The sequence below is a fragment of the Dipodomys ordii genome, unplaced genomic scaffold, assembly GCF_000151885.1.
Source record: "Dipodomys ordii isolate 6190 unplaced genomic scaffold, Dord_2.0 Scaffold58, whole genome shotgun sequence".
Taxonomy (NCBI): Eukaryota; Metazoa; Chordata; class Mammalia; order Rodentia; family Heteromyidae; genus Dipodomys; species Dipodomys ordii.
This window is the reverse complement of record NW_012267274.1, coordinates 9681534-9697310: the sequence shown is the minus strand read 5'-3', so window position 1 is coordinate 9697310 and position 15777 is coordinate 9681534. Positions and strand designations below refer to the sequence as shown.

Here is a 15777-nt window from a genome sequence, read left to right as displayed (position 1 = left end):
AGAGCGCTAGCCTTGAGCTGAAGAGCTGAGAGACAACACCCAGGCCCAGAGTTCAGGCCCCACGACTGACAAAACAAACAAAGAAACAAAGAGTATGCTATAGCAAAGGCACATTTTTGACAAGAAAATCATTGTATATGCCAATCTGTCCTTTCATTTTCTATATGTCAGAATTTTACCGGGTTATCAGAATTTTACCTGGTTTAACAAATGGTCTCCAGGGACCAGGTCTTGAGTCATCACCGCGTCTGGGAATCCGATCATCATCCATGTTTCTCCAGGGCCCTCTATCATCTTCAGCACCTCGTCTGGAAACTCTATCATCATCAGCATTCCTCCAGGGTCCTCGGTCATCATCCAATCCTCTCCTGGGACCTCGGTCATCATCCAAACCTCTCCTGGGACCTCGGTCATCATCCACGTTCCGTCTGGGGCCCCGGTCATCATCAGTACTACGCCAGGATGATCGCTCATCATCAGCAACTCCTCGCCTTGGCCCTCGGTCCTCATCCATGCCCCGTCTTGGTCCTCTGTCCTCATCAGCTGCTCGCCAGCTTCCTCTGTCATCATCCAGCCCTCGTCTAGGTGGCCTGTCATCATCCCCATGCCTCCAGCTTCCCCTGTCATCATCACCAATTCGTCGTGGAGGCCTGTCATCATCCGTGTTTCGCCAGGAAGGACGGTCATCATCTGCCCCACGTCGAGAGAAACGGTCTTCATCAGGACCACGTCTAGGGCCTCTGTCATCATCCAGGCCACGCCTAGGTATACGGTCATCATCTGGCCTGACAGAAGATTCTCTCTCTTCATCATCCCCCACACGCCTTGGTCGATCTTCATCTCTTCTATGAGGCCTCTCTTCATCCCGACCTTCTCCACGTCTCCAATCCCTACAGAGCAACAGGCTATATTTATCAGCAACTTTTTTTGAAAGTTGTGGATTCTTTGAAGAATTAGGTTTTATTTCACTCTTTTGTTTCAAACACTAATTTTAATCCTGGTACTTAAAAAAAAAGCTCTTCTGCTGAGTCAATGGCTCATGACACAGGAGGCTGAGATCTGAGGATTGCATTCCAAAGCCAGCCCAGTCAGGAAGTCCAGAGACTGACTCTTATCTCCAATTCCAGAGTGGTGCTATGGCTCTAAGTGATAAGAGTGCTAACCCTGAGTGAAAACGCTCAAGGACAGCATCCAGGTCCCAAAAAAAAAAGTTTCCCTAATAAAATGTAACACAAGGGCTGGGCAGGTGGCTTAGTGGCAGAGTGCTTTCCCTACAGGCATGAATCCCTGTGTTCAATTCCTCAGTACTATATAAACAGAAATGGCTGGAAGTGGTGCAGTGGCTCAAGTGGTAGAGTACACAGTGCCCAGGCCTTGATTTCAAGCCCCCAGACCCAGGACTGGCAAACAAAAAACCATAAAATGTGACACAAAATTTAGTGGCGTATACACCAAGACACAAACCACTAAGAAGACAGATTAAAATGGGTCATCTTCACCTTCCCAGAAGCACTTTGGCAACTTCTGTATCTTTTACAATAAGCTTTCTAAACTCAATTTCTGTTCAAGAATTAAAACATTCATTCAGCCGGGCGCCGGTGGCTCACGCCTTGTAGTCCTAGCTACTCAGGAGGCTGAGATCTGAGGATCTCGGTTTAAAGCCAGCCCAGACAGGAAAGTCCGTGAGACTCTGATCTCCCAATAAACCACTAGAAAACCGGAAGTGGCGCTGTGGCTCATGTGGTAGAGCACTGGCCTTAAGCTGAAGAGCGCAGGAACAGTGCCCAAGCCTAGCGATCAAGCCCCATGACCAACCCAAAAAAAAAAAAAAAATTAAAGCCTTCATTATTGTCTACCATTTGTAGTTTAAATTTGAAGGAAAAGAAAAATGTCATAGAACTATTCATACTTACTCCTTAAACTCAATACTCAGGTTAGGGAATGAATAAATCTGAAATACTTATTTGTCAAAATGTTTTTAAGTCCATCATCAGAGTAATGGCGAAGTATAAAATATTTTAGTAATAGAAAAACAACTCCTTTCTCATTCTAACAAAATAAACCAGATTTTTAAAGTCATGACTAGGGGCGTGCTTACTTCTCCGGTGGGCCTCTCCGCCATTCAGAGTCAGCTTCAGGTGCTTTCCTCCATGTGCTCTCAGAGTCTCTATCCCCCCAGCGAGAGTCCTACAATGGGAACAAAAGTCACCACAGTGACTACAACTACTGGAACTGTCATGCAAACATTTCCATTCTTAACCTTGGTGTGGGGGTGCACACCTGGAATCCCCCAGCTACTCTGATGGTAAAGGTAGAAGAATTGAGAGTTGAAGGGAATTGAAGGGCAGCTCCAGTTGAGACCCTATCTCAGAACAAAAGGCTAATTAGGATACAGACACCAGTGGTACCCCAGTATGCCTATAATACTAGCTACTACAGAGGCTGGGTTCAGAGGCTCACTACTGGAAGCCAGCTTGGGAGGGTAAGTCCAAGAGACTCATCCCCAATTAAATGGCAAAAGTTCAGAAATGATACTGTGGCTCAAGTGGTATAGTACAGTGCTTGCTACAACAGTGTCCAGTCCCTGAATTCAAGTGCTAGGATGGATGGCCGGGCAGATGAGTGCATGCACACAGGCACACACGCACGCTCGCGCACATACACACATACACACACACACACACGCACGCACGCACACACGGAAGAGTGCTTGCATAGTATGCTTAAAGCCCTAAATGTAATCCTCAGTATAGGAGGAAGGTTATTATTCTTTTTTTTTTGGGGGGGGGGAGGTTCCGGTCGTGGGGCCTGAACAGCTCAAGGCTAGTACTCTACCACCACTTCCAGCTTTTTTTCTTTTTGCTTATGTGGTGCTGAGGAATCGAACCCAGGGCCTCATGCGTACAAGGCAAGTGCTCTACCACTGAGCCACCTTCCCAGCCCCAATTATTATTCTTAACTTTATGGCCTCAAGCCCTTAAAACATGAGCGTCTTAAGTTAGGAAGTTTATTCCACACTCACAAACTGAAAATATAAATCTGATCAAATAAATTCAGACAACTTTCATTATGAACACAATCATGTTCTGTCAGAGCAGCTCAACAGCTCCTACACAAATAGAACAACACACACAACCATGATCCTACTAATAAGTAGGCTGAGATCTAAGGATCTCAGTTCAAAGGCAGAAGTCTACAAGACTATTCTCCAGTTAACCACCAAAATGTCAGAATGTAGGCATGGTTTATGAGGTAGAACACCAGCTATGAGCAAAAAGGTCCCAGTGTAAGAATGTAAAACAAAATAAAAATCCCCATGTAACCTAAAGAGAATTTTAGAAAGTTATTTAAACAAAATGTAGGGGTGGGTAAGAAGTACAAAGCTGAGAATGACCTATGACTTTAAATAGTTCATGAGTAAAAAGGACCCTCATGCAAAAAACTTCTTGTACATGTTGGAGTGTCGCTCAGTAGTAAGGAATATGTTAATACGCCTGAGGTCCTAAGTTCAATTCCAAATACCTACTCATACCCCACAAAAGATTTTTCAACTATCTTAATGATGCTCTCCAGTAATAGCCAAAACAAGGGTGGCTAAATAATGAGTTGGCTCCCCTGACCCCATAACTAATATTGGGCTGTCTTAAAAATGAAAATTTGTTCTAAGGGATTTCCCCAAATGGACAATGTGGGAGATTAATATAGTCAATGTAACCTATAATCATTCTATAATGTTGAGAACCCTCCTAGCCTCCAACTTCTACTTTAATTCAACAATACTACAGGGCTGAAAAGGTGGCTCAGTGGTAGAGTGCTTGCCTTGCATGCCTGAGGCGCTGGGTTCTTTCCTCAGCACCACATAAACAAAAAGAAAAAAAGCCAGAAGTGGTGGCACAAACATGTAGTCCCAACATTTGAGAGGCTCAAAATTGAAAATTTCTAATTCCTTTTACCACAGAAATAGGAAAAATTCTGTTTTCAAAGGAGAGGTGGGGGTATATAGCTCAGTTATACAGCATATGATTACCAAGTACCCATGATGCTCAGTATCTTGAGGTTTACAAGAAATAAAACAGTATCTAGAAAAGTAACAAGATCAAATCTGGTATCAGGAACTCTCCCCTCTGACTTTGCATTGAAAGAGAAGGAATGCTCTCCACATTCCTAAAATGCTATTTAAACAGGTCAAAACAATGAACCATTGTTCAATACTAAGAACAAAACCTCCTTTGAGACATACATAAGGAAAGTTAAATCCATACAATTTGAAGATACACCAAACCAAAATGTACCTATTTTAAGCAATATTTGTTTATATGGCTATCAAACTTATTATTAGACAGATTTGGGAGGAAACCAGTAGAAATAGTTTTTAAATAAAAAGTACCAAAACAAGTATTAGAATAAAACCAATCAGAACAACTATCATGCTAAATGTAAAAAAAAAAAAAAAAAGAAAATCAAGTTAAAGACAAATTTAACAATCCAAAGGGAACTGACATGACTTTACAACAAAAACAGAAGATTGTAAATGAACAAGAGTGGACAAACAAGATTTGAAAAGATGCTAGTCATAGATCAGTTTCTTCACTTTCCTAAGAAGATCCCATAAATTTATAGGACACAATTCTTAAAATCTTGACCATGGCTAGGTACCAGTACCTCATGGTTATAACTACTCGGGGAATTGAGTTCTGAGGAACATGGTTCATAGCTACCCCAGACAGGAGTCTATGAGACTCCACTAACTACCCAAGAAGCCGAAATAGAGCTGTGTTCAAGTGACACAATGCTAGTCTACACCAAAAGGTGGTCAGGGATAGAGTCCTGAGTTCAAGGGGCAGGATTGGCACAAAAGCAAAACAAAATAAACAACCAAAAGGAAAAAAAACAAAATAAAACACATGACCACACATTTTAAGTAACAAAAAAAATGTACTAAAATCCAAAAAACAAAACAAAACACAAAGCTACCACACAGACCACATTATGGACAACAGGAAGTAAAACAGGAGATCAGTAATAAAAGTTCACTATCTCCATATTTGATAAAGCTAAAATGAAAAATGAAAACAGACATAAAGCATCTAGTTACAGGGCTAGCCACATAAAAGGAACAGCAGAATGACATGCCAAGAAATTCTTAAGCTACCATTCCTTTAAAAACTGAACAACCAGGGCGTAGGTGGCTCATACCTGTAATTCTATCTACTAAGGAGGCTGAGATCTGAAGATCGTGGTTCAAAGCCAGCTTCGGCAGGAAAGTCTGTGAGACTCATCCCCAATCAACCACCAGAAAACTAGGAGTGGCACTGTGGCTCAAGTGGTAGAACACTAGCTCTGAGCTGAAGAACAGTGCCCAGGCCCAGAGTTCAAGCACCACGACTGATCAAAAAACAAAAACAAAAACAAAAAAGGGGGGGGGGCTAGGAAGGTGGCTCAGAGGTAGAATGCTTGCCTTGCATACATGAGGCCCTGGGTTCGATTCCTCAGCACCACATAAGCTGGAAGTGGCACTGTGGCTCAAGTGGTAGAGTGCTTGCCTTGAGCTGAAGAGCTGAGGAACAGTGTCCAGGCCCCATGACCGGACCCCCCCCCAAAAAAAAAACCAAGCTGGGTGCTGCTACTCAGGAGGCTGAGATCTGGGAATCACAGTTCAAAGCCAGCTCTGGCAGGAAAGGCCAGGCGACTCTTATCTCCAATAAACCACTTAGAAAACTGTGGCTTAAGTGAGAGCACCGTGAGCTGAAGATCCGAGGGACAGTGCCCAGGCTCAGAGTTCAAGCCCCACAACCGACAGACAGACAGACAGACAGACAGACATAAAAATGCTCAGAGTAGCTAGAGCAAACATGACTTAAAGACTAACCAGAAAAAAGTAACCATGAAAAGGCCTTGAACGCTAACTTAAAGCAGGTGTTGCCTTTGGTTCTTGGTAATAAGTACCAACGAAGGTTAAAGACTGAACATTTGGGCTGGGAAGGTTGCTCAGTGGTAGAGCGCTTGCCTTGCGTGCCTGAGGCCCTGGGTTCGATTACTCAGCACACCACATAAGCAGAAAAAGCTGGAAGTGGGCTTATGCTCAAGTGGTAGAGGGTTGGTCTACAGCTGAAGAACTGGGGGACAGCGCCCAGGCCCAGAGTTCAGGCCCCATAACCGGACCCCCCCAAAAAAAAAGACTGAACATTCTCCACTAAAAACATCTGAAGGGACTGGGAAGGTGGCTCAGTGGTAGAGCGCTTGCCTTGCATGCATGAGGCCCTGAGTTCGATTCCTCAGCACCACATAAGCAAAAAGAAAAAAGCCAGCAGTGGTGCTGAGGCTCAAGTGGTAGAGTGCTAACCTTGAGCTGAAGAGCTGAGGGACAGTGCCCAGGCCCAGAGTTCAGGCCCCACGACTGGACTCAAAAAAAAAATCTGAAGGAAGGTCTAGAACTATTAACAGAATATGACTGAATACTTGTAAGGCTAAAAAAAAAACTAAATTAAGGTAATAAATGTGTGGGAGTAAAAGAAACATAGGTCACATAGGTTTTCCCTTATTTGCAATATCTAATATATGTCTGATTCAAGCAGAAAAGGTCAGATAAGGTGATGTTAGGGAAATGAACCCTAAGATATGTATTCAAATGTTTTTTTTCTTTCATACGATTGTTTCTAACGCAATTATAAGATTATTTTTTTGTTGCTTTGTATGTCCCTCCCCACAGTATAACCCCTGCTTTCACTGTATTTGATGTTGGTATAATTTGTGGAGAAGGGGAAATATAAATACTTTAAATAGGGATACAGGTGGACCCATTGCAACAATGAGATGTACAAGTCTTTATGTCGAAAACTTTACAACTTTGGGGGGGGGGTGAGAAGGAATGAGAAGGGGAAACAAAGGAGGAGGCTAGCATTATCTTGCCCATGTAATTGTAACCCCTCTGTATAGTATTTTCACAATAAAAAAAAAATGTGTGGGAGTAGAATCAAAGTTCAGTAAACAAGAGGGAAACAACAAACATCACTGATTAGGAAAGGGAATTCCAGAGATAAGAGAACAAGTCAGTTTTATACTCAGGCATTTGGGACACTGTGTGAACCTTGGAGGAATCAGATTAAAATGCAGACTTTGAATCAGGAAGTGTAGGATACTTAAGAATGAACTGATGGGGGGCCCCCCAAGGGGAGGATTGGGTGGGAGGGTTGGGGGAGGATGGGAATGGATGGGAAGGGGAAACAAAGGAGGAGGCTACAATGCTTGATAAGAAATGTACTCATTATCTTGCCCATGTAATTGTAACCCCTCTGTACTGTATTTCACAATAAAAAAATAAAGATTAAAAAAAAAAGAATGAACTGATGGTAAGTTCTCAGTTGCCTATACTGCTGCTTCAAATTCACCTTTGAGTGACATGTTAAAGAACTGTTATTGTGGGCTGGAAAGGTGGCTCAGTGATAGAGCGCTTGCCTTACATGCCTGAGGCCCTGGGTTCAATTCCTCAGCACCACATAAGCAAAAAGAAAAAAGCCGGAAGTGGCGCTGTGGCTCAAGTGGCAGAGGGCTATTGAGCTGAAGAGCTGAGGGACAGCGCCCAGGCCCAGAGTTCAGGCCCCACAACCGTACCAAAATAAATAAATAAATAAATAAATAGAATGTTCTGGTAAACATTTAGTAATTTCTATATTTACCTTCCTAGAAAGTGGGTCATCACCCAGTCTTCTCTCTTCTTCTCTACGCCGTTCTCTTTCTTCAATTTCCAACTCCCGCTGGCGTTTTTTCCTTTCTACTTCTTCTAGTTTCTTGACTCGTTCTTGGTACTCTCGAAGTTCTTCCTCTCGTTTTGCCCGTGCAGCACGTTCTCTCTCTTCTTGCTCTATGTAATTGTATTGGGTCACCAAGTGAGTCTTTTACTTAATACCTTTCCTCTAGTGCTAGTCCTGCACTTTCCTGATGCAGGAAGCATTACAAAAGTAAAGGTAAGCAGGACACCTGTGGCTCACGCCTGTAATCCTAGCTATTCAGGAGGCTGAGATCTGAGGATCATGGTTCAAAGCCAGGGTGGGCAGAAAAGTCCGTGAGACTCTGATCTCCAATAAACCACTAGAAAATTGGAAGTGGGGCTGTGGCTCAAGTGGTAGAGCGCTAGCCTTGAGCTGAAGAGCTGAGGGACAGCACCCAGGCCCAGAGTTCAGAGGACTTTTTAAAATATCAAATGTATGAAGACAATTTTGTAAGAAGACAGAGCACCTTCCCATGTAACAAGGTTATCTAACATTGTTAACATGGACTCAACTTCAATCTTGCTTCACCATACCTTTCAGCATTTGTTCTTCTGCCCTCCTCTGTTCCTCTTCTTCCTTTTCTCTGTAGTAAGTTATTCTGCGTTCTTCTTTCCGTTCCCTCTTGCGTTCCTCCAAGCGATTATGCCTTTCTTCTGCTAATCGCTCTTCAAACTGTTTAAGTTTTTCCTGAGATTGAACAATTACAATAACATCAATTTCTTTCAAAAGATACAAAGTCAGGACTACAAAAGGCCTGCAGTTCCTGAGAACCAAAAAGAAAAGTAGCCATCAAATAAAAACATAAGTTCCAAATAAGTTTTATCACTATAATCTTTTCTCTATTATTGACAACACAAATTCAATGTATCTTGACCTTGTCTGAAAAACCAAATGAGCTAGAGGTGTGACTCAGGTCTTAGAACACAGGCCTGGCAAACCTGAGACCAAGTTAAAACCCTGAGGGCAGTGAAGTGGGAGGGAGAAGCTGTGTGCCAGTGGCTCCTTTCTATAATCCCAGCTAATAATCAGGAGGCTAAGATCTGAGGATTGTGTTCAAATGTTCAAAGCTAGCCCAGGCAGGAAAGCCTGGGCTTTACTTATTAGAGACTCATCTCTAATAAGAAGGAAAAAATCCTAAAAGGCCAAAAGTGTAGCTGTGGCACAAGCAGTAGAACCACAGCCTTGAGAAAAAGGCTAAAGGATGGCACTCAGGCCCTGAGCTCAAGCCCAGAGCCAACAAAAAAAGAAAAAAAAAAAAAAAAGGTGTATCATTAAGCAGGTCTCAGTAGCCCATGCCACAGCAAAGCCCGCAAGATTCTTTTCTCCAAATAACAAGCAAAAAGCCAGATATGGAGCAAGCTGTGACTCAAGTGGCAGAGTACTAACCTTGAGCACAATAGTTCAGAAACAGTGCCATAGCCCTAAGTTCAAACCTCAGGCCTAGCTCAAAAACAAGTACATAACAGAAAACATACTCTTGGAAGCCTAAGAGGTGACACATGCTTATTAATCCTAGTTACTCAGCAGGCTGAAAAGTGGGGTTGGAGGTGTGACTGAGAAGTAGGGCACCAGCCAAGAACAAACAATAAACCAAATGAGTACTCATAGCCCTGAGTACCCCTAACAAGATATAAGGATGTAATTGGGGTTATCATTATATGGTAACGCATAGACAGTAGATACCAGTTTGTTAAAAAAATCTTAACACTGGGGCTGGAAGGTGGCTCAGCGGTAGAGCGCTTGCCTTGCATGCATGAAGCCCTGGGTTTGATTCCTCAGCACCACATAAGCAAAAAGAAAAAAGCCGGAAGTGGCGCTGTGGCTCAAGTGGTAGAGCACTAGCCTTAAGCTGAAGAGCTAAGGGACAGTGCCCAGGCCCAGAGTTCAGGCCCCACAATCAGATCAAAAAAAAAAAACAATAAACAAAAAATCTTAACACTAAAAAGGTCACACTTTTTCTCAAAACATTTAATTAACTTCACCTCATAAACAGACTGTCGGGCAGCTTTGAGTCGAGTCACAAATAAATCTCTGTCTTCCAACATTCGTGACATTCGATTCTTATGTTCAAGAGCCTTTTCTCTTTCTAGCTGCATAGTTGTAATCTGCAAGCATATATTATAAGGTTAAACTTCAAAGCATTTCATACTGATTACTAACTTACCCCAAGCACGCACTGACAAGTATTCTTGAAAAGAATCCCTTTTTACCTTGTTATAGTTAAATGGGCCATGCCAGCCTGGTGGCTCACACACTAGCTACTCAGGAGAATCACAAGTCAAAGCCAGCTCAAAATTCTATCCAAAAAGCCCAAAATGAAGTTGTGGCACGGGCTTGAGAAAAGATAAGGGACAGCACCCAGACCCTGAATTCAAGCCCCAGGAGGGGCACACAAAATAACCCAAAAAGGCCATGCCAACAGCAATCATATGTAAGAGGTATATCAAATAGTTCTAAGGCATCAGTAAGAGGCTGGTTTTATTTACCTCTATATCAAACTTTTTGAATAGGATACAGTGTAACATATGTGGTAAAATAAAATAAATGCCATGTGTACTAAGCACAGTAAAGACATTTTCCCCAAAGAACTGAAAGTAAGGGCTGGGAAGGTGGCTCAGTGGTAGAGCGCTTGCCTTGCATGCATGAGGCCCTGGGTTCCATTCCTCAACACCACATAAGCAGAAAAAAAAGCCGGAAGAGGAACTGTGGCTCAAGTGATAGAGCGCTAGCCTTGAGCTTAAGAGCTGAGGGACAGCGCCCAGGCCCAGAGTTCAGGCCCATGACCGGACCTTCCCACTCCCCCCGCCATAAAAAAGAACTGAAGGTGAAGGTAGGACAGTACAAAGCTTTCTCCTGTACCCCAGGTGAAAACACTTTAAACTATTTCAATTACGTTTCTTGTTAAGCAGTGCTTTCATTTCTAAATACTTTTTATCATAAATGAGTTGTGTCACCAGAAGTACACCTTGTCCTTTAAAATTGGGAAGAACTGACAATACAAAGCTCATGATCACCAGATGGCAGCTATCAGGTTAGATGGAACCATATGCTATATACCCTATGTTCCTATTCTTTTTTTTAAAAAAAGCTAGAATTACTGTTTTACTACGTGTCAAAACACCATAAAAATTTGCAAGCTCTGATTTTATAGTGTAAGTTAAGTACAATGTAGACCAACAAAAGTACAGAAGAGCAGTTTAGTCACAAACTAACGTTGTCTGGGCAGGGAAGGTGGCTCAGTAGTAGGGTGCTTGCCATGCATGCATGAGGCCCTGAGTTTGGAAGTGAGCACTATGGCTCAAGTGATAGTGCGCTTGCCCTTAAGCTAAAGAGCTGAGGGACAGGGCCCAGGCCCAGAGTTCAAGCTCCCTGACAGGAAAAAAAAAAAAAAAGACTAATGTATCTAATTTAATTGAGAGAAGTGCTCAGAATAGTAAATGTAGAGGTATAACAGAGTGGTGGGGCTAGGAATGTGGCTCAGTGCTTGTCTAGCATGCATGAAGCCTTGGGTTCAATTCCTTAGTATCACATAAACAGAAAAGGCTGGAAGAAGCTCAGGGACAGTGCCCAGACCCTGAGGGACAGACACACGGACACACAGACACACAGACACACCCATATACTGGTAGCAGCCTAAGGCAATGGAGTGTACTAAAAACATTTCTGGGAATATGTTCTAAAATTTGTTTGTGGTAGTGGCTGCACAATTCTGTAAAGAAACTACAAACTGCTTAGTTCTGGTGGCTCACATCTCTAATCCTAGCTACTCAGGAGGCTGAGATCTTAGAATCACAGTTCAAAGCCAGCTAGGGGTAGAAAAATCCTCTGATGAACATCTTTTAATCTTTTCATTTGACGTGTTTTATTTAAATATCTATTAAACCAACCATCATTTCTAGCAAAAGAATATAAGATCATTTAAAACTCTGGCCCTATTATTTATCTGCTTAAGGTTGAAAATATTGCAATTATATGAAAAAACTTAACTCTTTCTTCTTCTTGTTGTTCCCACAGATCCATGTCTTTAATCCTCTGTTCTTCATAAGCACTCTTTATCAAAGGAATTTCTTCCAAACGTTTAGCTCTTTCAAAATAATCAATCTGAATTTGACATAAAAATAAACATAGTTATTAAAGTTATCTGTTAATTTATGTTAGAAGGTTACTGATTGGGCTGGGATGTAGGTCAGTGGCAAAGTGTTTGCATAGCAAGTGCAACGTCCTAGGTTCAATCCTCAGTATCAAAAAAAAAAAAAAGACAGGAAAAAAATTTTTTAAATCCTTGCTGGGTGACAGTGGATCCTGTCTGTAATCCTACTCAGGAAGCCGAAATCTGGAGATTCACAGGCAGAAACATTCATTAAATGCCATTTCTAAAATTACCAGCAAAAAGCAGGGTGGAGAGAGACATGGCTCACATGGTAGAGCTCCAGCAAAACTATTACCAATTGTCTTATTTTTTACCTTCTTTTCCTGATTTTTCAGACGTTCTTGAAGTTCCTTCTTTTCTTTTTCCAATTGTTCAACTTGTTTAGCCATGATAAAATCAGGATCCAATTCTTCAAGGTCCTGAAAGGCAATAAAAATGCACTAGTTAAAAATATAAATGAGGGGCTGGGAAGGTAGCTCAGTGGTAGAGTGCTTGCCTTGCATGCCTGAGGTCAGGGTTCGATTCCTCAGCACCACATAAGCAAAAAGAAAAAAGCCGGAAGTGGCGCTGTGGCTCAAGCAGGAGAGTGCTAGCCTTGAGCTGAAGAGCTGAGGGACAGCACCCAGGCCCAGAGTTCAAGCCCCATGCCGGGCGCTGTGGTACGCGCCTGTAATCCCAGCTACTCAGAAGACTGAGCCTGGAGGATCACTTGAGTCCAGGAGTTCTGGGCTGCAGTGTGCTATACCGATCAGGTGTCCGCACTAAGTTCGGTGTCAATATGGTGACCTTCCCGGAGCAGGGGAACACCAGGTTGTCTAAGGAGGGGTGAACCGGCCCAGGACAGAGTTCGAGCCCCATGACCAAAAAAAAGAAAGAAAGAAATACATGCTTTTCTAAGATCAAGTCCCAATTATTTTGACATGTTATTTAAAAGAACACTGCACAGGGGCTTGGAAGGTGGCTCAATGGTAGAGTGCTTGCCTCACATGCATGAGGCCCTGGGTTTGATTCCTCAGCACCACATATGCAGAATAAGCCAGAAGTGGAGCTGTGGCTCAAGTGGTAGAGCACTAGCCTTGAGCTGAAGAGCTGAGGGACAGCACCCAGGCCCAGAAATCAGGCCCCACAACCAGCAAAAAAAAAAAAAAAAAAAAACACTGCACAATAGGCTTTTGTACAACCAAGAAAATAACGTGCATAATCTTTTTACCTCTCAATTCTCTATTTTATATTAATTCTACCCCAATGATAGACACTTGCTAAAAACTGTACAAGGGGCTCAAAGTAGCACAGTGTCTGCCTACGTTCTGGCTGAATTCAAACCCTCAAATTGTTAAAAAAAATTAAAAAAAAAGCATACACACAACAAAAACACCAAAAAAAAAAAAAAAACCATCAATTAAAAACAAATGCAGCTACATGCTGGTGGCTTATGCTTGTAATCCTAGCTACTCAGGAGGCTGAGATCGAGGTTCAGAGCCAGCCCAGGCAGCATAAGACTCTTATTCTCCAATTAACCACCAGAAAACCAGAAATGGTGCTGTGGCTCAAGTAGTAGAGCATTAGTCTTTTTTTTTTTGTCGGTCGTGGGGCTTGAACTCTGGGCCTGGGCGCTGTCCCTCAGCTCTTCAGCTCAAGGCGAGCACTCTACCACTTGAGCTACAGCGCCACTTCCGATTTTCTGGTGGTTTATTGGAGATAGGAGTCTCACAGTCTCTCCTGCCCGGGCTGGCTTTGAACCGCAATCCTCAGATCTCAGCCTCCTGAGTAGCGAGGATTACAGGCGTGAGCCACCATCGCCAGGCCTGGAGCATTAGTCTTGAGGGACAGCTCCCAGGCCGAGTTACTTCAAACTCCATGACTGACCTCCTTGCCCCCCCCAAAAAAGCTTAATCAATGAGCCAGCTGTAAAAACATGCATAAAGCAATCCAAAATAGACTAAATAAAGGGTAAAAGACTATGCTTCTGATACTACAGAAATCTTGGATAAAACAAAGTTCTTAATGTATGTCACGTACTTCAATGTCAATATCTTTGAATGCTTTGGCACCCAGCTCTGTCTTCTTGATCTGTTCCAAACGCTCTCGAACAGTTTTCTTTTTGATTTGTTCATGTTCTTGTAAGATCCGCTCCTTCTCTCTCTCCTTTGCCTCCTGCCGCAGCCTCTCTTCTTCAGCCTTCCGTACTTTCTGGAGTTCAGCTTCCCTCTGTTCTAGTTCTTCTTTCTCACGCTGAATATTCAGACTCTCAAGTCGTTCTTTCCTTTCCTCAATTGTCTGCCGGCGAGCCAGGATACGCTGATGTTCTTTTCTTGAATTTTTAAGATACGCAGTAACCGCCAACTGATGTTGTTCTTCTTTCTCTTGCTTCAAAAACAAACTTACTTTTAAAATTTATTTAAAGCAACATATAGTAGGATATTAAGGATCAAAAATAATCTTGATGAACTGCCTTTCTATGCTATTTGTTCTTCAAGCTATATTTGTTTCCATTATCAAATATTGTGGCACTAGTTCTATTCAAGTTTTTAGTAAATAAAAAAAGTCTCTATTTGCAAGTAAATTTTTCTTGGCAACAAATATACCTTACATGCTCAAGCCAAGGTATATTAACAGAGGTTACAAACAATAAATTAAGCAGGAAAGAAAAGCCCAATCTTTGTACCCCATTGTTTTTGGGTGTCATGGAATTGCAGTGTTATAAACATCTGTTTTTATTACATGTTTAATAAAGTATTTAATATGCATGTATATAGTATATAATATGCATGTTTAATATAGTATATAATATACATGTCTAATAAAGATATTTGATAAAAACAAAACTAGTCCAGGAGGGTGACTCACAGTTACAGTATCTCAGCACTTGTGAAATAAGAGTCAGAACAAGAGTTCAAGACCACTGCATACATAGCAAGACTCTAATCTTTCTCTCCCCTGAAAAAACTTGGGGATATGTAAATATAAATCATTTCTCCCCCTAAAGACACTTACCAGTATATGAGCTGGCTTGATGACTTCAAGTGCTTTTGCAAGCACTGAAGACATGGCTGTGAGCTGATTTCTTATCTGTTCTGAAGGCATACTCTGCAGATGAGGACCAATTGGTGCATCCTCTCGAGTAGCATAATTTAAGTCAGATCCAAAACTCAGAGTTCGAGAAGTGTGGTCAATACGAACCTATAAAAATTGTCAGTGGTTAAAAATCTTGGTGTTGATGATATATATTATAATTTGTGGGTAGGGACGGAAGGGGGAAAATAAAGGGGTGACACTGACCAACAAGCAATGTACTCATAACCTGATTTACAGAATTGTAACCTCTTTGTAAAACTACTTAATAATAAAAATAATTTTTAAAACTATGTTACTTGAACATTTTGAGAGAATCCAGTGATTCAGCAGAGATTTAAAACACTCGCTGAAAAGTATCAAGAGAAAGAAAGCAACCAGAGAATAATAGTTGAGGAAAATGATCTGCTATAGATCCAAAGTGGATAAAAAGATCAGTTATGTATCTGAAGACCCAAACACTTACAGAAAGCTAGCTAGCTGTGCCCTGACTGAAAATATTCAACTTAATCAAATGAACTTGAAAAAAAATAATGAAATTGATGGATTTAAAATTCAATTGAAATGTAAAAAGTTATGTAAAGCTATAAAATTACTCTGTAGAGCTTTAAAAAGCTGCCATTCTCATTTGCAGGGAAATGGATGGAGCTAGAAGGAATCATGTTGAGCGAGGTAAGCCAAGAGCGAAGAGACAAACGGTACATGGTCTCCCTGATAAGTGGATGATAAATCCAAAATGTTAGGTGATACGACAAAACTAACAGGACTTAAGAAACAAAGAACTCC

General features: G+C 41.9%; 1 protein-coding gene across 1 annotated transcript in view; it reads right to left on the bottom strand.

Annotated features, from left to right (window-relative positions):
• Window positions 1-15777, bottom strand: part of Eif3a (eukaryotic translation initiation factor 3, subunit A) — a 43283-nt gene that overhangs the window by 7741 nt on the left and 19765 nt on the right. The window contains exons 11-19 of the mRNA XM_013021918.1: window positions 14914-15099; window positions 13939-14286; window positions 12234-12338; window positions 11757-11870; window positions 9752-9874; window positions 8303-8456; window positions 7677-7861; window positions 2099-2187; window positions 199-890 (exon numbers count right to left, since the gene is read on the bottom strand). Coding sequence (XP_012877372.1) covers window positions 199-890; window positions 2099-2187; window positions 7677-7861; window positions 8303-8456; window positions 9752-9874; window positions 11757-11870; window positions 12234-12338; window positions 13939-14286; window positions 14914-15099 — 1996 coding nt within the window. The remainder of the gene's footprint in view (window positions 1-198; window positions 891-2098; window positions 2188-7676; window positions 7862-8302; window positions 8457-9751; window positions 9875-11756; window positions 11871-12233; window positions 12339-13938; window positions 14287-14913; window positions 15100-15777) is intronic.